At 39.9% G+C, this 24,232-nt stretch overlaps 2 protein-coding genes across 3 annotated transcripts; one reads left to right on the top strand and one right to left on the bottom strand.

The window, feature by feature from the left end:
- Positions 1-7,871: 7,871 nt before the first annotated feature.
- On the bottom strand, positions 7,872-9,534 carry ND-B8 (NADH dehydrogenase (ubiquinone) B8 subunit). The gene is made up of 3 exons (XM_022854618.2): positions 9,329-9,534; positions 8,716-8,822; positions 7,872-8,110 (listed from the first exon to the last, which is right to left on the bottom strand). The coding sequence occupies exons 1-3, from the start codon at positions 9,412-9,414 to the stop codon at positions 8,019-8,021; spliced, it is 285 nt and encodes a 94-aa protein (XP_022710353.1). The 5' UTR covers positions 9,415-9,534; the 3' UTR covers positions 7,872-8,018.
- A 278-nt stretch (positions 9,535-9,812) lies between these two features.
- Cul3 (cullin 3) lies at positions 9,813-24,226 on the top strand. Of its 2 annotated transcripts, none has more exons than XM_022854617.2 (6): positions 9,813-11,729; positions 18,695-19,012; positions 19,180-20,536; positions 20,758-20,970; positions 21,377-21,695; positions 23,220-24,226. In XM_022854617.2, exons 1-6 carry the CDS (start codon positions 11,676-11,678, stop codon positions 23,242-23,244), a joined length of 2,286 nt encoding a protein of 761 aa, XP_022710352.1. In that variant the 5' UTR covers positions 9,813-11,675; the 3' UTR covers positions 23,245-24,226. The 2 variants fall into 2 exon arrangements, with proteins under 2 accessions (XP_022710352.1, XP_022710350.1); XM_022854615.2 differs by lacking the exon at positions 23,220-24,226 and adding an exon at positions 22,101-22,601.
- The last annotated feature ends 6 nt before the right edge of the window (positions 24,227-24,232 follow it).

The raw sequence follows: 24,232 nt of genomic DNA, 5'->3' as shown, positions 1-24,232 counted from the left end.
AATGAAATTGTAAATCCTTTCGTAGAAGTCTCAAACTTCTGAACTCAATTTTATTGCTGAAGTCGTATCGCATGAAAAACATTAAATGAAGAAGAAGCAGGCATCATGTTTAGCGATTTATTTTAAAATTAGCGTTAGATTCCAATCACATCACTGACGAAAAAACAGTTTGAGTCGTTTCCGTTTTTCTTAATTACTCCTCTTCCTTTTAATCGACTTCCAGTTAAACAAAACATCTATTTTACATAAACAGATTTAATAGTTTTTCTAAAGAAATTCAGCCAATTTTCAGTGGTCCGAAAATAACGAGTAATAATAAGAAACGCATGTTTTTGAATATTTTAAATCTTCGCGCGCTTGATACAGTGTTTATAAACAGAAACTGTTCGAATTGCAACAACGCACAGAAATGTCGCGATTTTTTCTACTGCAATAAATTGTGTGAATGTCAGCCACATGATTGTAATCACATAACGCATACGTCTGGAAAACGAGGCAAAGTTTTTCTTAACTTGGGATGGCGCTTGGTTTGCAAGATCAGATCCTCACCGATCTGATCGAACATCTAACCGCTGCCAAAGGTCAACAGCTGCAGAAGCATCTAATGAAAGCTAAAAGGTTGTTAGCGATAAGCCAGGGTATGCGCCCATTACGAGGTGAACTTGAAGTTCGTTTCTGGGAACAAGTGAATATTTGTAATGAGCATTCAGACCATGAACGTGCAGAACATCTGCAGCAGGTTGCGGACGAGGCTCTCGCTTTGATAGACACGCACTCGCCCTATATAGCAGACACGCTGTATTTTCTGTTAGAATTATCGCCTAGTCCGTTAGAATTTCAGCAAGTGGATCGTCGCCAGAGGGAACCTCTGTTTGAGGATGTGCTGCACCAAATCTCTTTACATGATGACCTGCTACTCGAGCAAGGAGTACCAGGTGCCTTAGCCGATTCAGATTCATGGACCTCGGCTGACTCGGTTGAAATTGGAGAAGCGGAGCGCGCGGAGAGCCCGCACGATGAATCCTATTATCTCCCACCTTCCGAGCAGAACTTTATTCACATTGAGGAGAGACCAATGGTTGATTTCTACACGATACAGGATGCGAACGTGCGGTCGGCTTTTCAGCGATTAAAAGGTTTTGGTGACAATGCTATAAGTACAGAGCTAACCGTGAGTTCGATTGCGAAGTTCCATAAGAGGATGGCCTACCTCCGGAAATGGTTGGCGATGCCAATGCGAGAGAGGAGCCTGACGTTTCAGGCATTCGCAGGCGCAATCGCTGAAGAATTGGATGAGCTTCGCCGCAATATAGCTAAAATAGAAAAACTGCCGAATTTGACAATGTTGAAGCTTTTACACCACTGTGATGGCCTTGTGGAAAAATCATTAAAGCTGTGTCACATCTGTGAGACTGTCACACCACAACCTGAACCATGGCTAGAGGCAGTCGGCGTTCTGTCGCACCTCAGCAATGAAAGTTTTTTCGTCAAAACCGCTAAACCGATGCTACGACAAATTTGTGACCTATTGGTGAAAGGCGAATTTCATGAAGAACTATTATTTGATCGAAGCCCTCATGGAGACGTTATTGTTCGGGGACCTATTCCAGAAAAGATGTTCCTGCACTCGTATCTCGATCGTGTCAAAATGTCAGCCCAATGCGCTGTCCATTACAAAGAGCACACCGGCAAGCCTCTTGTCGATGCGACATTGCCAGCTAATGCAGAAGTCGTTGACATCGTTGGTCGAGTCGACTCACTTCTACAACGTACGGCACAAGGTATACCGGTTCACGCGGCAGCCAAAGCAGCTATCTTGCCTCTGTGCAAGCTGGTCAATACGGCCCTTGTCGATAAACTTAAAACGGAGTACGATGCGTTTAAAATACTCCGGCGTTTTCAGTCACACTCATTTGTCGTCAGCAATGAAATGCACAGGTTGGCCGGAATGGTGTTCGACGGTCGCTGTCCACGAGAGCCGGGGGCTGTCGACAGTTTGCTCGAAGATCTCGTTGGGCCGGAGTGGCGAGTCAAAACCATGGAACCGTTCGTAATTGTTGACCTTTTTCCATGGCCATTTACAATTTTTACATCAGATCGAAATTATGCTCGAGTTCGGACATATATCCTTCGAGTTAAAGAAGCTGCCCATGCCCTCGTGCACATGGATGTCACGGAACTTTCGCCCGATGAACAAATCGCTCGATTTAAGATCATGTGCATAATGGATTTACTCGACCAGCACATAACGCTAACAGCACAGGAGTGCATAGCCACTGCTGATCTTGCCTCAGGCGCTGACATTGAGGACATCTCACGGAGGCATACCGCATGGTTTGAACGGACTAGCGTACGGACGCTGATGTCTCCAAAGGCAGTGAGGAACACTCTTGATGATGTATCGCAAACAGCATTACGGTTCTCACGTGAGCGCCGACTGGATCTTATCGAAAAAAAATTTGTCCCCTACGTGGATTTTCTCGCCAAAAGTGTCAGTGAAAGTCTACCCGTGCTTGCCTCACGGCTCGCGCACGCGCGGGCTTATTTCAAGTAGCTAGCATAGCAAGCCCAACACACAGTGATGAGTCGATAAGACAATCCACATAAAAACTGTAAGATAGCATATACATTACAAAAAGTAATATTGATAGTGTTAGGGTAACGTTTTTTACATCAAATAAAACTGCTAAGTGCTTAAGAACTATGTGACCATTAACTCGGTATGCAGGTATATACGCGACGTAATACGATATTTTCAATACTACTTATGTATAGCTGGCTAAATAAACTTTAGTAACTGTTCATTTTAAACGCGAAAACTATGAATATCAAACATCTCCGATCGGAGACAACATTGTTGAAATGGGTACTCGGCACCTCATAAGCGGTAGCTATGTGCTTTTTGTGCATTAAAAATTGAGGTTAAGCGTGATGCTTGTTAATGACAAAACAATTATTCTAGAAAAAAAAAGTACAAGGAAGGCACAGATACAACATTCAAAACCAGTCATTAAATTTTTTAATTAAAAACTGTGTCGATTTAAGCACGAATAAGTTTAACACACAAAAAAATAACTTTTAAATCAACTAAAATTCAGTTTTGTTACGGTATAATCATAATGGTAACAGTGGTATTTTGTTATGTATATCGTGTGAGTAACATTATTTGAGTTTTCTGATAGCGAAATTAACGGATAATCCTCTTAAAAAAATTAGCATTGAGCCTCTCAGTTCGAGCCACTTATAAAACTTTATCGCTTTTTCACCACGGGAAGCATCATGCCCGATGCTAACGAGGTAAGATAAGCCGAATCGTTAACTTACAACCTACGATGCATCTAAAAGCAATTTTACAATTGAACTGATTCGTTTAATCGCATCAATGTGTTTTTAATTAACATATCCTCGCGGACCCCACTTTTTTCAAACTATCAAAAAGAAAAATAAAGTGTTGACTAATTACGAATTTTAAAGACTAATATCGCCTTTTTGCCACTACTGCAGACAGTTACATGGAAGACAATCACCCAAATAGTGTGTGTGGATTAGTAGTTTGTTTCTATGAGTGTAGTCCTCCAGCAATGTCCACAATTTGCAAAAGAAAAATATGAGAGGGCTTTGCGCAAAATGGTTACATCCATTATTTTCAATTTTGATTTTTGTTAATTCTCGGGGTTTTCTTGACAAATCGTCGAATATCTCGTCGAAAGTGGTAATGTGAGAATTTCAGACATATAGTTAAAAAGTGTTTCTGGAGCTCTCTATTTTTGACTGAACTTCTAATAACTATTCACAGAAAAGTTGAGTTTGTCAATGTGGCGAACTTTTTGGTAAAGTAAGTCCTTTCGCATCTATCTTTACCGAGAAATGCCAAAATGTGAAAAACTTCATTCAGTATAAGGCACTAGTCTGTGGTGTCAAACGACAACACCTAACGAGCCGGCTCAAAGTGCTACCCCGCTTTCTACACCTAAAACGATAGTTCGGAGTGAAAGCTACGAAAAACGTCGATTTTCACGCGACGACAACAGTAGCTGATGCCCCTGGCTAATAGTTGCAAATGTTTTTTACGTTTTATGTTTCATTCCATGTTTCTTTGTTTTACAACATCTATCTTAAACGGGCCACCTCTGGCTTTTCAACTAGACATTCAATCGTCCAAGCCACCGCTTCAAAGCAACATTATTATGAGATCGACTATTCCCACCATTATTAGATGAACCATTACTGTATCTAAATTATTAAAAAAAAAAACAGTTATTTCATCGTGCATGACAAAGACAACATTCTACTGTCGTGCACATCTTTATGATAACCACATATTGTTATATATATCAAATGAAAAAGAAAATGTTCTGTATTATGTAATTAACATTCCAAAAGCGCCATGAAACACATCAAAATCAAAGTGATGCAGTAAAGTGTTGTTTTGCACACGAACCCATCGTTCAGTCGTTGTTTGCTTTCAATTGAAGATGAAGAGAGAATAAACTACAATACGGCAACACATGTTTAAGCGAATGGAAGCCACGTACTAGTATCGTGTGCCGGATCACCTATAGTATTGCAGAATTTAAGAAAGAAAATTAAGCTAAAATAGCATTCGGATTACTCTTGATAACGACGGGTCGATGGGAAAGCGTCCTAAACAGATCAGACGTTATGTTTTCTAGCTTAATCTGAAAGATGACATGTACGAGAAAGGGTCTACAGTACTTAAAAGCACAGGTGGCACTGCTTTATAATTCTATGTATACTTGTTGATCTTTTAATTCAGTGAACAAGTAGTTTAGTACAAACACAAACGCTTTTTTGAAAAATTTTTATTTTCAGTTTTTGAGAAAGACATCGTAGGACTCTTCAAAAACATGGTGGTCACCAGTGTTACACTTGCCTATATACCACAACGTGATCTGCAGTTTAGCGCAGTTTCTCTAGTTGCTCAGGGAAAGCTGTGCGTTTGAATGCGTATTTTTGTATCAAGTGAAGTTAAAAGGTCCAGTCCCACTAACATGCATAATAAAATAAATATTTATTTGTTACTTTGAAACATATCTTTGACCCTATCTTTCACACCCTAATTATGCTAATATTACCTGAAGGTCTCAACTTCAAATTATTCTCTAATTAATAAATCGCTAATTCTACTTTAAATTTACTATTACCATGTTTATTTAGTGATAAGTACAATCATAAAGATGGGATAAACTGATCTGTATCTAAAAGCAATTCGAGTACAATCGGGCTTTATTAAATCAGAAGAATCGATTATTAAGAAAAGCTTACTTGCAGTACTAAGTGTGTATGATAGTCAATGGAAGTTCAGTTTCGCGCCTCCATGATCATTTAGAACAACGTTTTACAATGGGCGTGCCATGTCGTTAACCTCTTAAACTCTCTAGCAATTTTTCGCACAATCTGTTTGAGCAGCTAAAACGGTAGTAACTTTCTGATGAGAAGTGAGCCAAGCTTTGGTCTGTCGGACGATCGTCACTTGTATTAGAGTCTGGCCGCAGTATTTATGACAAACCCGGAAATTCTCTTATAATTTTTGGGGATTTCAGCTTCTCTGAGTAACTATTGCCCCTATAACTCTCTGAGTAACTATTGAGGTACTGTTAAATGAAGAGCTTGGTTGGGAGTGACCTTGGGAGGGAAATAATAATAATAATAATAATAGAAAAGAATAAGTTGTTAACAATAAAAGACGTACAAACGGCAGCTTATTACATCGTCGATACTATACTTGCAAACTCACTCATATTGCAAATCGACTTGCACCAACTTTGAACTTAATGGGGTGAGCGAAAGCATCATCATGTAAAGCGGTCATTTGGACTAATTAGAGGAGGAAGAAAAACCTGTGGTCTACGTTAACCTGTGGTCTATGTTAGAGAGATAGAGTACGGAAAACGGTGCCCAGCGTAATAAAAAAAATCTCACCGCACTTATGCAAACCGACGTAACTACCGGGGAACATCAGCACGTCAGTTGACAAACCTCAATGACATAATATCAACACCTCGAAACTTTGGTGCAATGTTTTTCTTTTGTTTGTTAATTTTAGGTCGTTTTATATGAAATGTAAGATAGCGGATACGAACGTTTCCAATTTTTTTAGTTAGCAATATTTTTACTGTTGAAATTTGAAGTTTTTGAAGAATTTGAATTTAAATATCTATAGAGCCTTGAAAAGCAATTTCGGCATCATGTTGAGACTTGAAAAGTTTACCTATTGAAGCTGTCGGTATTTTGAAAAAGAGCTAATCTGTTGGTGTAACAGATGAAAAAGTGCCTCCAGCTATAACTCCTACATCTTTATCACTGTAACCCTTGCGGTGTGAACTCGAACGCTATCGTTCAATAGGAATGGTTTACCTCTAGCTTCTAATCTCAGTTGCTCAATGCGAAGTTTGTATATCATCTCCTCAAATGATTAACTGTACATTTCAGCCATAATCGAAAGCCAGAGCTCATGAAGCTATAGTGGAAGACACTTGCACTTGACCTCCTTGTATCTTGTTCAGATTATGCGGCTCTTGCTAGTCCAATTTTTTTAGCTTGACAATTAGACCGAGGTGATGGTATTTTTGCATGCACTAAACATTAGCGCAAATACTCGGGAATTTTGAGATGGGTCAGATTTCACCGCAGCTCGCAACACTTCCTTATTCACTTTCACAGGACATCTTGCACAAAACTCATTTTCGAGGACGTCATTTCACACCTTGGGCTTTTCAAACTAATGGCGCATACTGCTTGCACTAACGAGCTATGCCCGCCGGGTCCTTGAATTTCTTACCGTTACAAGGTAGAGCCATTTTGAAATATGAAATAAACGTAATTTGCCTTTCATACTGACTTAAAAATATATTTAGATAAAAGTGTGCAAGTCTCAAGTAATAAAAGAACAATTAATAAAATTTAATTCTACGCACCGTCAAAAATGAAATGAAAATAGTTTGGCGCAGGCCGTAATAGCGGTCTACGACAAGTTACATCACAAATTAAGTACACCAGTCAGCCGTTCAAATTCATCAGAATACACTTATCATCTGTGTATTTACCACGACCATTTATAATCGTAATAAATGTTTAATGTGTATCTGATTTGTATATATCATAAATATTTATACGATAACGTACTATTTCGTATACTCCTCTGTTATCTATAGTGAATTAAGAACCGACTAATAATTTGGACTAAACATTTTTTATACAATAATAGATAGTTGAGTTATCCATTTTTGTAATATTTAACTAATGTTAGACAATGTTGTTATACACACACGTATATTTTCTAAATATCAACACCTTGACCTCTAGATATATCACTCTATATTCTACAAGTTATGCACTACAAAATTGTGGTGCGTATTTATCAATAAAAACATTAATATTTCACATAAAAACATCATGTTTATATATATAAATGTTTATATATATAAACATTACCAAAAATTATAAAAAAGAAAAGCATTTTTAATAACTACTAATATTCCAGGAACGAAATTAATATATCACACGTATGAAAGAATATATTACAAAACAGAGAAGCGATGCCGATTCTAGTTAACGCTACTATTTCTTCTTTATAATAGTTTCCTTTAGGAAATCTAGTTATAACTGGCTTTGATCTCTGTTCACAAAATCTTTTTGTGTTATTTTCATTTTGTGTTTCCTTACTTCAGTTGAACACTTCATTTTAGTAGAGAGCTTTCAGTCGTTTCAAACATGAGATTAATACATTTGATTTCACTCAGTGGCCGTCTTCAGATGAAATGTATTAGTATTTTGCCTTAAAGTAATAATGGTGGTATCTACAGTGTATACTTAAGACAACTCACGGAGTGAAAAAAAGACAATAGATATACTTCGTCACTCGTACAAAGCAAAGCAAAAGCTACGCTTTTATTAATATTATTACTGTTTTAACTTATTATAGATATATATTTTAATAAGGATATCCATTTATCCAGATTTTAATATATCGAGTGATATATGTTCAACTAGTTTGACTATAACGGGTTCGTGGCCAGTTTCTCAATCGCGCTCATTACCTGATCGGCATTAAGCCTCGAGACGCTAACATGAGTTTCGCGACCGGCAGCTGAAATGAAAAAATCGTAGGTTCAGTCTTTTAGACTATCAACAGATTATAAACATATTTAAAAACGATTGTTTTAGGATGCATGCTTTCATGGAGGTGAAAATTGATATAGCCTAGTTTTAGGCTACAATTTTTTTATTATGTATGGAAAATTGTCTTTTACAGATCAGGATACACGCTTTAACGTACGATTCTTGATTCCAAAAAAATTGAGTCTGTGTGAGTAGGTTTCTATAAACAAGTATCATAGGAGCTGCTCAAAAGCACAATGAGTATTATTATTAGTCGAACAATTCAAAGAGAAACTTCATCTTACTGCAACAAGCTATAGACTGGCAACAAATTCACTATTGTTTTCGACCACGACAACCTTTGTTTAGCTTATTAATGACTTACAGGCGGAATGTAACAATGTACAGCCTTTGGATGCTTAACGAATTTTAAAGATAAATGGTATTCTAGATTCATGTTGGTACTCTGATAATTTCTTTTTATTTTCACTGTTAGCATTTGATTTTAGTAAAATGGATATAAGCCTTTAATTTAATCAGGAGGTGAGTCATAGAAATTATAAAGACATATTACTTAAATACAGTTGTAATTACCATATCGGGCATAGACTTTAGGCTGAACCCCACTGCATTCGCGAATTAAAATAGGAAATTTAGGATTGTTCTCCTTGAGCGGCACATAAAATTTCTCCACGAAATCCCTGAAACGTAGCAAACAAGAAGAAACAAGGGAAAAGGTTCCCTATGAGATTACTGCCAATTGCTTCAAACGATAAATATGAAAATCGTTTTACAAGCGAAACGGCGCATATGAAAGTCTTCGTCATGATTGCCATGGATCAAGATACATACATCTGATATTTTGTCACAAACATTAGTGATAATGGAATGAAATAGGCGACATTCTTGTGATCTTCGTTCACAAAGGTAATTGTACCAAAAAGGTTTGCTTGATACGCATTTCCTATTTTGACTAGAATAGTTCTATTAATGCTGCCACGAAATTTACAGTGCATCTAGAACCCTGATATCCACTGTATATACTGTTATATCATTGTCTGAAACATGTTTTGAGGAATACCACTTAGTGAATAATTCAGAAAAAGGGAAAGGATAAGTGTTTTTTTTGTCGGAAGAAATTCGCAGTCAGAATTCGCCATTCTAGAAACTTACTTCGACCAGGGCTAAACAACTTCTATAGAATTACCTTACACCTTGTGAGTCCTTTCCTGTCTGGCAAAGATGCACCCGTAATTCGCGCAAAGGCGCCACGAGCTTCAAGGCCCGGGACATGCCGCTGATACTACTCTAGCTTTGATCTTCTTTCCAACCTCAGCCGATTACCTCAGCGCGATCAGAACGAACTGTTGACTTTTGTTTTTCAAGAACTTAGAGGGTTGTAGAATACATGTTTAGGGGGAAGTAAATCTCAATACAGCGGATATTAAAAACACCAACGATGCTTTTCGACCTTTAAAGGCTGTCGATAATCACAAAAAACATCGACAAGTATTGCTCACCGTGACTTATGATCATCCTAAGCAAAGTTAATATAATACTGAAACCTCTTTAAAGCATTTATCGTATTGCCGATCGTACCACGTTATTTCAACAGCACGAAATTAGCGCGCCGCTTGACCGTAACAAGATTACTTTCTAAGCATTGTGAAAATGCTTATGATTTTTCTCACCTTCGGTTTTTTGATATCACGTAAAAATGTTCAGTACAATTAACGCAGTCCTTTTTCACAATAACGCTCGCTTGTTATTTTTATAATGCTGAGACTTTTGAAACTCATCGAAATTCCCTTGTTTATTCATCATCTTTTTCGACCGCTGCTGCCGATACCACGATGGGAAATAGCGCTGCTGATGGTGTGCTCTTTGCCTATACTATCCTGAAGCGGACAATGGTCTAGCTGTCTGGTAACTATCTGGTGTGAGTGACCATGTGGTACTTTCTGTGGTACATTGTGTGGTGGAATTGTCATTATGTTGGCAACCACTTACGAAGCAGTCTTGTTGGTCGTCGCTCGCTAGGCTGCTAGCTGGCCAATGCGAGAGTGGCAGGCGAAAAGAAATAGAATCTCCGAGCTAGCGAACAGCGCCAGCATCCGCAAGTGGCACAGCTTTCGGGCTTCATCTGCGTCCAGAGATCCATCCAAAGACGACAGTGGAGCGGCGACGACGACAACCGTCTGTTCGCCTTCAGTCTACGACAAAGAGATCCGTGCCTGGCGGTGTGTCTCTGTTTTGTCTCAGTCTATCCGACTGTATCTGTTGTAGCCAGGACCAAAGTACCGCCGTATATACAGACACAGCAGTGATCATTACCACCCACCGCTGCTGCTGCACCTACTATTGCTCCAACTAGTTATTCCTTGTACTATCAGTAGCATTAGTATAATTGCAACTGCGATACAGGAATACGACGGTGTTGGCTGCGGTTTGTCCTATGCGGCCGTGATCGTCTGGCCCAAACAAAACGGCGACATCATCGCTGCTCCAGCAGTGCTGCTTACCCCAAGCAAATTTCACTGCCGCTACTGCTGTTGCTGGTACGGTAACTGTAGTCCCGAACGCGAAATTGGACGTAGAGTAAACGCTGAAACCAGCGAAAGCGCAAGAAGAGGAGAAGCAGAGAGAGTGGCGGAGAAAGACAGAAACGCAGACACATTGTAGATCCTAACAGTAGGGAGAAAGCGGCAACGACATCGGCGGCGGCCGCAGCAGCAACTCAGCTCAGCCGAATTGAAACAGCAGGAACGGCAAGACACTAGCAGAAATAAGAGCAGTCACAGGACTGCGTGCGGTGAAGTAGCAGTTGCAAATTTAGGATCTCTGCCTCGCTTCATTGCTGCGGTCAGTGTCACGGCCGCGAGTGAGGGCGACTGAAGCTGTGACGATTTCTGCAACATTGGCGGCGGCGGCAGCAGCATAAGCAATCGCGGGAATAGCAACAGCAGCTGACCTGTACTGCTTGGTATCGTTGCATTGTTTTCGTGCGTCGTTTTACTCGTGTGCTACGTACGAAAAGTGCTGCTAATCGACAACTCTGCGTGCGCCCCTTTCGCCTGCTCGTCCGTGCGGTTGTACTGGTGTCTCTCATTTCGGTGTGGATTTCCTTTAGCGTTGTCCTGTTGATTTGTGCTGAGAGACTGAGTTAAGGTGCTAATCTGGAAAGAAAGCAAGCTAAAAAAACGAAGGCCGAAGGACATTCAAAGATCAGAACCCCAGTTGGCGGCCAGCCGGGTCGATTTAGTAACGATAGCTGATCGTAGTAGTAGTTATTGACGAAATTTCAGCGCTCAATTTTTCGACTGTTTTCTCGGACCTGCGTCCACTAAATCATCGCAGAGTTTGTTCAGCTCAACACATCTACGGTCATTTGCTGCGTGCTGGTAAAGGCTTGCCAGCCAGTGCGTGTTTGTTGTGTGAGTGCGTCAGTGTGTCTACTCCGTTCTGTGAGGTTTTTCTCTCGTATATATTAACGAGTTGTTTTACGGCAAGTGGCCGGTGGGCGCGAGCCTGTTACGCCCAGTACCGCCCCCGCGATGAGCGCCCTGAAGCCTGGCAAAAAGGACAAGATGCGCATCCGTGCCTTTCCTGTAAGTATATGTATTTTAGTGTAACTATCTTTGGCTATCCTTCGATTACACTTGATTGGCCTATGTCGTCCAATCGACGACATGTATCGTATCTGATCGGGAGTTGGGTGTGCGTGTGTGAATTGGTTGTTGTGATAATTTTTTTTCCTCTTTTTTTCGGTAGAAAAACTTGTAAGTTTAAGTCGTTCGTTTGCTAGAGACTTATTTCGAGCTAGTATTGTGTAGGCATTAGTGTATATGGCGCTGTTGGCACTTAATTGACGCCTTCCATTATCCCCATTACTGCTCAATCACTCAGCTGCAGCTGCTTCCGCTATCGTTTTGATCATCGGCGTCCCATACGGTACAATTGCTATAATAGAGAAACCAGAGTGCCTGGCTACGTGTTAACTATCTCGAAGTCTAGTCAGCTAGAATGATGGCACTGAAGCTGCTGCATTTCTTGTTTAGCATAAATTCATGGTGCTTGTGGAACTACCGATTAACCAGTGCGAAGCGTGTCCAATGCAAGAAATGAGAGATAACAATAACAACACATTAATGCTACCGAAAACCACTTACGGCCGACAGACGGCTTGACTGACTTATGCTTGGCAGTTGACGGAACGAGCACTAAACTCGCGCATCACTGAAGCCGCCAGCTAGCATTATAACCACCGTCATGATGATGACAATGGCTACTTGCTTTTTCGACGCCACTAGCCATTATGAACAACAGCAGTATGAACTTAAACGTACACGTCCCTCGTGTATCATTCATTCGACCCGTCAGCTGACTGATTTCTGTATTTTTGTTGTTTAGGTTATCATAATTGTTTACGCTCGTGTTACTGTTACCGCTGTCGTTCTAGTGAATAATGCCGTGGCCGCAATTTGTCGGTTCGGCGTTCCAACGTCATTAGCGTCTCAGGTATCAAGGCTGGTAGACATTAACAGGTGAACAAAGAAACTGGGTAACCTGCCACACTCTTCCTGGATTATTCAGGTGGCTAGATCTCACATGTGTTCTACAGAAATTTGATTTTATTCAAGCTCCCAGTAGGGCTGGTGTTGTCGATGTTGTGATCGCGCAAATTCAGTCACGTTGTCAATATCCTGATTAACATTGATCATCAGCGATGGTGAGATAGATGTGGCCCGTTTTTATAATCGTCAAAAATACGTCCTTGCAGGTGCTGAGCACCTGTGTGGACGATCACTGCGACCATCCTAACCGCGCGCGTAGCACAACTGCAGCGTTCACACAGCCTGTGCATTGCTTGCGTGCTGTAACCGACAGCATGAGAGAAGGCCATGTAATATAGCAGCACCTCAAGGCTCAATTGGCTAGGGTAGATAATGTCCTTCAGCTATAGCTGTACTGATTGTACGGCCGCTATTGGGAGGCCCATTCTCACTCCCCATTCAATGGCCAAAAGTCCCAATCCCAGAATCTCTCCAGACAGAAGGTTCAGGTAAACTTTGGGGTACCCTAATATCACGCTCGTGGCAAGATGACAGTACGATAACAGCATGAAGACGACAAATCTATGGTAGACTCAAAAAATGAAATAGGGGTAAAGGAGGGTTTCAAAACTAAAAAATGAATCGTCTTCCTCTTGAGCGAGTAAGCAACCAGTCGATTCTGTACGCTTTTACAAACAAGTGTTTCGTTTGTATTTTTGAAACTCGGCTATGTGAAAATTGTTTGCATAGTCTTTTATCTACCGTTCACGTGCTTTCTTTCTTGTTAGTAGCATATATTATCTTGTCATTTCGACGTGCGTATTCAAAATAGGATTCTTTGAAACAAGAGAATAAACTGTCGTTTCTAGCAACTTGCTCCAAGTTCGCAGAACATTTCAAAGCTTTAAACTCAAACGTGACATGTTTTGACGGAATTTTGTCCAGATTCCGAAAGTGCCGCTTATTTCTGAATATGTAGATTCATTAAATGGTGTTTCGGTCCCTTATGTGATAATTTAATGTATTTTATGGATCTAAAAAATATTTGTATATTTAATGAGTAATTTCTCAGAACTGAATTGCTCGTCTAATGAACCATATTAGAGTTGTATATGTGTATTTATAGATAGCGTTGATAGCCAGCAATATCTCATAGACCATGACTGAAAGTACCGGAAATCGTTGTCAGACAATAACGCTCAATTTCGCTTATTTTTTTGTCCTGAGCATAGTTTTTGTAAAGTCTTCAAATTTCAGGGGCTATTCATAATGTGAGCCCGAGCTTACCTGTATACTCTACTTGAATATCTGACATGGTGTATATTACATTGGTATAATCTTTGCTAAGAGCTCTAAAGCACGTGATGGACTACAACTGGTCTTCAATTGTGAAACACAGTTCATAATATATTGTGTTTCCTCGTTCATGAACGGTCATTGTACACATGTGATTTCAAGCTGTTTATAATACAGCCGTTTGTTAATGCTCTCGTGAAGACCTACAAAATTTTTGTTTCAGTATAGATCACTAGCACAAGTGAGCAAAGTGTCGCCTTTTACAAACAATGAGTGAACAAACGCTCCGCCAGCTTGTCCTTCATATTGCTTGTAAACACTATACTCTAACTAATCAAATACGACACAATTGAAAATGCTAGAAGTTGAATGATTTTAGAGACTGTCCTGACACTGTCGCTTTAGTATCCTAACTTATATGTATGGTAGCTTACTTTCGTGATACCATAAAAGTAAACAATGGTGGTCGACCTTGAAATCATTGTTTAACATCATCGAAAATACCTTTCAACTTGATATTGACTCATTCACAACGCGGGTCGTTGCCAGTTCTACTGACATGGAACTTAAAAGGTTAAATTTTGATTGTGAATTGTAACTTTGAGTATCGGCTAGATACACAAAGGCATGAAAATAAAAAAGTATTTCGAACGGAAAGATGAAAAAGAAAGCTATCATTTTGTTTTCGTAGTATAGCGCAGTGGGTAACGTATTTGCCTACTAAACTTAGAGACACGTGAGATGATCTGAGTTCGAATCCGAGCGTAGATATACTTTGTTTCGTGCTAGAGGGGCCCAGTCGTCCGAAGTAATGCCTAATGGCTTAAGTGCCATGCGTAGAACACGAAAAATGTGTTCGACGTTATCCATTCTAATAATATTACTAGCCTCTTTGACAGCGGCATATATCGTTACTGGAAAATGCGTAGGGATCCTAGATTCATCTAGCGAAGCGAAAAAGCACAGAATCAGATTCGTGGTCGGTTATAGAAACCAAATTAGTGGTTAAGAGATATGACAATAATAATAATATAATAATAATAATAATAATTGTAACAAGCGAACCGAACTTTTAAACTGAGTAGCTCTTGAAAAGGGAATGCAAGTGGTGTATGGGTAAAAACTAATCTACTTTATTCCAGGATAAGTTTAGAAGAAAAAATATACTTCACTTTAGACAAGCAAGGTTCAGTGGTAAAATTTTTATTTCTCGAAGACATCGAAAATTCATCGAAGAAGAGCGCAGTACGTAAATGGTGCAAACGTTTCAATAACGGAGTTCAGAGTGTTGAAGACGAGTGAGGAGATGACTGGATGTCAGAACCCGAAGGATGGGAACGCATTGCCGTAATCCAATAGGATTTTCTAGAAAGTTTTGAGTCTAAAGGCTCTGTCGGCTAAAACTAGTATTTCACATATTACGAGTTACAGAATTCCAACTTAAATACTAGAAATGTGAAGACAAAAGAAAATGTTGGTCCTCCATAAAGTTGGAAATGCGCGAGGTTATTTTACGTGCGATTTACGAAGCATCAACTAACAAAAAGCCTGTATGGAGCATGCGGTTGTCAGGGACGTCGTATGATTCAGTTTCTACAGCCAGCCAGAAAAGGACCAGGCAAGAGAACGGTCGCTCGCCAAAAATAAGACAGCAACTTTAGTCTGCTGCTTCAAGTTTCTCAAGATACTTATGAACTATTGGCACGGCAGTCTGGTCACCTCATCGTCATGTCCCTGTAATAGCTCAGTGGATAACGTATTTGCCTGCTAGTGTTAGGGTCACGTTGCGGTCTAGGTTTGAACCCGGGCACAGACACACTTACATTTCGTTCCATACTGAACGTACAAATCGAAACATAGACCTGATTGCCATGCCTCAGTTACTTTCTGGATTGAGCGAAGAGGTATCCAATGTGCGTTTTGAAACTGTTCATTCTTCTGATTTTAATCCATGTGATTATAAAACTTGTTGTACCCAAAAACGTCCCAAAATAATATTCCACGGTCGTTTTACTTTGAGAAGCTATAGGTAAAATACACGCGAAAATGCGAATGGTGGGTAGATAAATGGCCGTCCGCAAAATACCTTTAATACGTTAAATCATTATTATAGTCCAACTGGTTCAAAAATTGAGTCCGTCTAATTCGCTTGTAACAGTATAATAATAATCCCTATAATTTTAGGAAGCAATGTACTCTGTTGCTGTTTTAACTGGTTTCGTCTGTACAGATCTTGTTTTGGATTCTGTCCTTTTACGGTAGGCACCACAATCGGCTGAAGAACAGCAGTTGTGATTGCTTCATCAAAATGTCAAACACCCGTCTGTTTCTTTATACGAGAACATATAATTGCACATGCACAGGGATACCACTTAGTTTGATAGCAGGTTTCTTTGAGGTTAACTTTAATTTTAGATGTGGATCTCAGTACATCATTAAGTTGATGTAAAAAAAAACTCAACATTTCACATTTTTCACATTTCACGAGTGTTTTATATTTAGCTATGCTAGATAAAACTTCTTAATGAAAACTAGAAATGTGAGAACAATCCGTAACTAAGCTTACCCCGCAAAACTGTGTATTTGGCCTCACTGTTTTGCCTATTCGGTTATTTTGCAAATTAATTTGAATTAATAATCGAGCTTTAAGGCTTCGCGAAGCAATTTATTTACGGTGCAAATTAGTTTACTGCAATAATAATTAAATAGACACGAATTCTTCATATTTTCTTAATATAATTTAAATGTATACTTTAAGATTGTGCTCTGTAACTTTTTATCATCTGTGTCACTGATGAAAGTGTTGATCAATCGGAATATCATGTACTTTTGAACTAAAGCAGTTTACCACCTCACTTTGCTAGCAATGCCTGCATCTTTCTTGGTGTGGCTTTCTTGTGGCTGGTGACCGCGATCGGCTCTCCTTGAGTCACTCTTGAGTGTGACTTGTGTGCGTCGGAGGAATCTGAATGGTGGGTGTGTTCAGGCTTTGCAAGTAATCGAACAATTGACGCGTGTAACCCTAATCGTGCCCCGATATTAGCTGTGAGATCGTCCTGTTTGTTGACGTTACGCGCCTGATAGGTTCGTAACAGTAAATCAAATGGTCTGTGAAGCAAGCACGAGTTACGTCAGGTGAAAGTGTTTTTCTCTCATGCGAATCGAATGATACATCCCTTAATATCTGTCACGCAAGCCAACTTACGGGAATGTTCCAAAATAACACGGAATGATACTGTAGGACAGCCTCGTACGCTCTAGAGCACTGTCTAGATTTAAAAAGCTTTTCAAGAAAAAAGCCGTATGTCATAGAAACCTGATTTCTATTTGTGAAAGACATTTCAAGCTTTACTTCATTGTTTTTCCAGCCAAATGTCTCATTTGTGTAAGTCTTCAACGTATCATGCGACATTTTACGTAAAAAGGCAGCCTTATTTTCTAACATTTTTTGCTTAAGAATATTATCAACGACATGTGCTATAATAACATTATTATCAAAGCAAATACTAAGCTGTCTTTATATTGCTGGAATACGTTGGATATAAGCGCAGCTGTTTAACTTATCTGCATCAATTTGACAAACAAAACATTTTACTAATCCTTGTAGATCTTCCGAGAAATATTTAGCGAAGATGCGATTCTCAAAAATGAAATTTAGTTTAGTGTCAATGCCGTGTAGGCTCTGGTCGAATATATACAATAAATGCGATACATATAATTAGCTTTCTGTATTATAAGGTGTTAGTCGATAATGTCAACTTTCTTTATTCTTTATGTCGTTATTGCCACCTGAAGCAGCCATTCTTATTCCCTCTTAAGTTCTTTTTCAAATTGTAGTTGATAACATGACAATATCAGTATGTGTAAGTTTTCGTAAGAGACTAGCAACTCATATTGCACTGTAGCTTTTCTGTCGGTATTTTACTCTAAATAAGATGCATCTTGTAGAGGTACAGATTATTTACAATATACTGGTAATTCATTATCATCATATTAAGCTAGACCTGTACTTCCATTTTACAAACGAAGTACATATATTTTTACCTGCTTTCGTGCATTAAGGAGGCCAAATGGTAGCGTTTATTGCACAAGCGCCTATTTATTTAAAAAGCAATGCGTGTTAAGATATATTGAACACAATTGCTTTCATTTCTTTAGTTAGCAGGTTAAAAAGCTTAGTTACGTTCACATTTCATCTTGGCATTCATACAACCTCAAATACTAATTTTTCGGTAAACAGCGCCACACTGTTCATTAAACGTTTGTCATGCCAGTAACTCGTAAATAACAGCATCTAGAGAGCGAGTCGCTTTGAATAATTATGAAGTTAGTTTTCTTGATGAAGAAGAAATGCTACACTTTTAGACACTACATCAAAAATCACTACAAAATCAGTAGCTCCGGATGAGGTTCTTAAGGCTGTGTTAAGCAATGGCTTCACGCAAAATCTTGAATTTGCATTAGCGCTTTAAGAGTAAATTAAACTCTCACAGTTATTCGCTATGTCCATAAATGTTGCAGAATTAGGCCCTACGGTAGACTACTGTGTGCTATCTTTAAGATGAACGTATTCCTAGTTGTTACTTACAACAATAAGCTAATATTTGGCTGTATGATCTACTAGGTTTAATCTTTTCACATATCATGGTACTTGACTCTACCGTAGTTGTAATGGTAATAAATTTTCATCGCTAGTATTTCAATGCGTATTTTTTTTGCTCCAGATGGCGATGGATGAGAGGTACGTGACTGAAATATGGAACCTCCTCAAGAATGCCATCCAGGAAATCCAGAAAAAGAACAATTCCGGCCTCTCATTTGAAGAGCTTTACCGTAATGCGTACACAATGGTGCTCAATAAGCACGGACAAAAATTGTACGCTGGTCTACGGGAGGTCGTTACCGACCACTTAACTCACAAAGTACGAGTCGATGTACTCAACTCGCTGAACAATAACTTCCTTCAAACATTGAACAATGCGTGGAACGAACACCAGACCAGCATGATGATGATTCGTGATATTCTCATGTATATGGACCGCGTAAGTACTCTTACAACATCTTAGAAAAATAACAACATATGATAATAACAATAGTGATGCTTTTGATATTTCGACCTCCATTTACGAACAACTTTTCGTCCTAATTTTTTGCTCACCAATATATCTTTCTCCTCCATTTTTTAATTCTTTTTTTGATTACTCCATAGGTTTACGTGGCACAGTACAATGAAGAAAATGTATACAACCTTGGCCTAATAATTTTCCGAGATCAGGTCGTACGGTACGGTTGTATCCGAGATAGACTCCGTGAGACGCTGCTACAGATGGTCATGAAGGAACGTCGAGGTGAGGTTGTCGATCGGTCGGCTATTAAGAACGCCTGCCAAATGCTGGTTATTCTGGGCATTCAAAATCGCACGGTCTATGAAGAGGATTTTGAGCGGCCGTTTTTACAGCAGAGTACAGAATTCTATCGAAGCGAAAGCCAGCGCTTTCTAGCTGATAACAGTGCGTCTTCATACGTTGCCAAGGTCGAACAGCGCATCAATGAAGAGAGCCAACGCGCCAAACACTATCTCGACGAAGGCACGGAGGAGGCTATCGTTAAGGTGGTCGAACACGAGCTGATCACAGTCCACATGAAAACGGTCCTCGAGATGGAGAACTCTGGTGTGGTCCATATGCTCAAAAATCAGAAGGTAGAAGACCTCAATCGCATGTACCTCCTTTTTGCGCGAGTACCGGAAGGACTAAAGTGTTTGGTCGAGCGGGTGTCTGCCTATTTGCGTGAACAGGGCCGGGCATTGGTCACTGACGATGCAAAAGGTGATGCATTGAGTTTCGTTCAAAGCCTGCTCGACCTCAAGGACAAGATGGACCTGTTCCTCATCAAGTCATTTAACAATGAGCGCATATTTAAGCATATGATTGCCAGCGACTTCGAAAGCTTCCTAAATCTCAATAAGAAGTCACCGGAGTACTTGTCGTTGTTTATCGACGATAAGCTCAAGAAAGGTGTCAAAGGCATGACAGAACAGGACATTGAAACTGTTCTTGATAAAACGATGGTATTATTCCGCTATCTACAGGAGAAGGATATGTTCGAGCGTTATTACAAGCAGCATCTTGCCAAGCGTTTGCTGCTCAACAAAAGTGTATCGGATGATGTGGAGAAAAATATGATCTCAAAGCTTAAGACGGAGTGCGGTTGCCAATTTACTTCAAAACTTGAAGGCATGTTCAAAGACATCTCGTTGTCAAATACCATGCACGAGGAGTTCCGACGACACGTTACCGACACGGCAGCTCCATTACTCGGAGTCGATCTCGGGGTTCGTGTCCTTACAACTGGTTTCTGGCCGACGCAGACCCTCAGTTCGAAGTGCAACATCCCTTGCTCAGCCATGCAAGCGTTCGAGGCGTTTAAGAAATTCTATTTGAATAAGCATAATGGACGCCAGCTCACATTACAGCCGCAACTAGGTTCCGCCGACTTGAATGCGACCTTCTACGGCCTTCGAAAGGAGGACGGTGACGAATGTCCACCAGAGGTCGCCGCTGGTGGTAAGTATAGACAAGTAGACGAAAGTGTAATAGACACATCATTGGTTCTCTTTATGTAGGGAATATATAGGAGCTATCTGATGGGCATTGCACAGCGCATATAACATGTGTTATACACTGTATTGCTAACACATAGACTTGAACAAATGAGAAGAATCCTTTCTTCGAAATAATACGTTTTACGTACTTATCAACTTGAGAAAACGATCGTTTGTTTTCAGCGCGAACCTCTTTCCGCAAGCACATTCTGTCGGTTAGCACGTATCAGATGTGCATTCTAATGCTGTTTAACAAAAAGGACAACTTCACCTTTGAAGAGATCAAACAGGAGACAGACATCGCTGAGAAGGATTTAGTGAGAAGCTTGCAATCGTTGTCGCTAGGCAAGCCGACACAGCGTATTCTTCTTAAAAACCCAAAGAACAAAGAATTCGGTACGTCACAATTTTTTGAACATATATCCTTTGTTTTAATTGATTTTTCTCTTTTTGCCGCGTGTGGTATCAAAGGTAGCACATTTTATGGGTTCTAGCCGAAAATTAGAAATATTTTTCTCGAACTTAGGTACATTCTAGCATATGCATATATAACATGAAACTCCATTACCGAAAACATGAAACGTAGTTAGTTGAGACTGTGGTACACAACTGTGTGTGTAAGAGTTGTCGTGCAAATCGAATACTTTTTTGTATCATCTTATGATTACTCATTATCTTGTCTCTCATTTATTCGTAGTTATTTTTGAGGCCCAATTATCCCAGTATTAACTCATATTTCGTGTAGCGAGTTAAAAGGATGTTTTTAAATTTGTCTGTTTCCGGCGGTCTTCTATACAAACAGCTCCAACGGATGAGTTATCTGTCAATGACCAGTTCGTATCGAAGCTGTTTCGAGTGAAGATCCAAGCGGTCACTGCTCGAGGAGAAAGTGAACCTGAGCGTAATGAGACACAACGCAAAGTCGACGACGACCGCAAATATGAGATCGAGGCGGCAATCGTACGTATAATGAAGGCTCGTAAGACTATGAACCACGCCGTGCTTGTTGCCGAAGTGACTGACCAGCTGAAGTCGCGCTTTCAACCATCACCTTCACTGATCAAGAAACGTATTGAAGGGCTCATTGAGCGCGAATACTTGCAACGATCACCAGAAGACAGGTACTGTTTTGGTTTGCTATTGTCTTAGGTAATTTAATTACCGCAACGACTTTTGTATGGTTTTTCCTAAGTTGGAAGTCAGGTAGTCACACGCCGTGTCGCAACTGGGAAAAACACCAATATTTGGGTGAAAATCAGCAAGTATTTTCTAGTACCTAGTACTGAGATTTTTGTTGTTGCATTATGTTAGCTCGTGCACGTCTAAGAGTTTTTGTAACGTTTTTGTAGTAGAAACCCGTTGGGTAAAGCTGTGCCTTATTCAAGGTAGCGATTGTGTGAAATCAACAACAATACGTGTATCTAAATATCCTTGAGACACTTGTATCCGATGTTGTTAACAGCGTTGCTCTCTAGCGTTGTATCGTCATTCGTTTATGCACGCTCGTTTTTGCCTCCCTACTCTAGGACCAGGTATACGTACTTCACGGAGGGCGAGTCGGGTATACCGACAGCTACACTTTCAGGTGGCCGTGTCCCTTCTTCCGGGACCCGGCTAGGGGTGACTAATAGGGTGACACGTTTGTTTCGTCGGCATACGGCAGGGCAACGCCACGAAGCGCGCGGCGACGAGTCAGAGCTTATGAATCAAGAGTCAGTGGATTAAAAGGGTACATGGTGGACACCTTGGTTTTGCCAACATCAGAGGCAGCGATAGGTGTCCCATGATGTCGTTATTGACAGTTGGAGCGCTTCTTTGCAATCAAGGCCGGATACTATTGGCACTGTTGAATGAACGGAAGGAAGCCTCAATTTGATAAAGTGAAAGTATAATGCGGAAGATACGCACTGGCGGGATCTCACAATAAACTGGACTAAGTGAAAGACAAGAGGAACGTAAGAAATTAAATGACGAAATAAATAAATTGTACAATGTCATATGTGACTTTAATGGAACGACTGATGAAACGGCTGGTCAATCACTATTTATATAAAGAGATATTTGGAACTAAAACTGAATACGGTATAAGTACAGTAACCAAAGTCATAGCTTGAGCTCTGTGATAATTGTCTGGTTCCCCCGATATTCTCAAAATCGTTCAGCGGTAGAAATTATTTTTAGCGGTCAAAGCCCTTAACATTTAAAAACTTAATTGTTTTGAAGGCGATTTATGGCATCAGAATCTGCGTTGAATTCCTGGAATTCTGAATCCCTGAATTCTGCGTCATCCTGGAATAATTTCACTAGTTGGGAAATTCATATTAAAACATAGTTTAGAGACGAAAGATACATGTAGCTTATAAATAAAGCTACATGTATCCTTTGTTCTAATCAAGCAGTTTTTTGATAGATGTTTTAACTACTGAAAAGGGGTTTATAGTACCGAGTTGTCTACGCCAACTCGGTAAGTGGCGTTAGTACAGCCCAACTGTCCTGATATTTATTCTAAAGACGCGTACTTGCAGTTGATATTATTACAACTACACTGTGCATATGTTATGACAGATTTTGGGTCATGTCGAACTCACATTAATTCTAACGGTGTTATTTCTATTTGCTTCTGTACCTTGGTTGTCCTCTTACAGAAAACTGTATATGTACGTAGCATAGAGGTGTATGCAATTATAAATATTGAAGAGCCGATGAATGGAGTATCTATCGTTTGTGGCAGAAGGAGCAGCCGCCATGTAGAAGTGATGCCTGCGAGCCACAAAACCGGTCGTGACTAAGGCAACCCAATGATACAACAACAGCATCTACGAAAGCATCGAGAAAATTGTAACACCTAATACAAACATAGGGATAATGCGAAGGGCGCAACATGCCCTTAGGGCAGCAGTGAGCAACTGGGTTATGATTAAGAGTAAGACATTACATTTCGAACCGTAACAACAAGAACAAAAAAGTAAGTCAACCGCTGGAAACAATTAAGCAGCTTCAACGATTAAGGGGGCATTTACTATAAGAAAAAGCAAACAAGAAAGCTACAGGAAAATTAACGTCGTACTTGGGAGACACGTATTTCTGACATGACTTGAACTACCAATCCGTTTTTATTGTGACAGCTGTCAAAAAAGGCTATGCGTAAGTGCTAAATAACGTCCAGTGACAATAGCTACATACATGGACTTGCGGAGCATTAACTTTATAATCTTGTGACGTTTCGATAAAAAGAAATTTTAAGGGAAACCTCGAGCTTCTAGTGGAGACACGAAAGGAAATACGTTTTAGGCCGATATACCATGGATGCGCCTAGCCAAGACCGAAACTGGCGTAGGATACACTAAATACATGGAAAAATGAAAGCAAAGACAGAACAACACAGCTTGCTTGTGATTTGCAAGATAATTGCAGACGAAAGCTGTAGGTTGAAAACAAGCGGCAAAGATCGTAGCGACAAAGTGAAGAACATAACAAAACATTATGATTCATAGTTACAAACAACGGAAAAAATCACACAAAGGAAAATCACACACGATGAGAGGTAAACTAATTGACAAGTCGGGTGTGAGCTTCTGCTTGGGAGAAGGTAAAAAACTTTTGGGAGATTTTGCTGCGGCCTTGCTTGAAAAATGCAAGAATAAAGAGAACACACACA

Source organism: Varroa jacobsoni, unplaced genomic scaffold (assembly GCF_002532875.2).
Source record: "Varroa jacobsoni isolate VJ856 unplaced genomic scaffold, vjacob_1.0 contig03868, whole genome shotgun sequence".
Taxonomy (NCBI): Eukaryota; Metazoa; Arthropoda; class Arachnida; order Mesostigmata; family Varroidae; genus Varroa; species Varroa jacobsoni.
Note: the sequence above shows the minus strand (reverse complement) of the source record. Positions and strands in the feature narration are given on the sequence as shown.

What these genes read in the sequence shown, in the direction of transcription:
- ND-B8 (XM_022854618.2), bottom strand. Translation starts at nt 9,414, where the DNA reads ATGTCCCGGGCCTTGAAGCTCGTGGCGCCTTTGCGCGAATTACGGGTG. An exon ending in AAGGACTCACAAGGTGTAAG is followed by an intron (nt 8,823 to 9,328) that starts GTAATTCTATAG and finishes GCTACGTTTCAG; the next exon opens with GGATTTCGTGGAGAAATTTT. An exon ending in TAAAGTCTATGCCCGATATG is followed by an intron (nt 8,111 to 8,715) that starts GTAATTACAACT and finishes TTTTCATTTCAG; the next exon opens with CTGCCGGTCGCGAAACTCAT.
- Cul3 (XM_022854615.2), top strand. Translation starts at nt 11,676, where the DNA reads ATGAGCGCCCTGAAGCCTGGCAAAAAGGACAAGATGCGCATCCGTGCC. An exon ending in TGCGCATCCGTGCCTTTCCT is followed by an intron (nt 11,730 to 18,694) that starts GTAAGTATATGT and finishes TTTTTGCTCCAG; the next exon opens with ATGGCGATGGATGAGAGGTA. An exon ending in ACCAGAGGTCGCCGCTGGTG is followed by an intron (nt 20,537 to 20,757) that starts GTAAGTATAGAC and finishes GTTTGTTTTCAG; the next exon opens with CGCGAACCTCTTTCCGCAAG.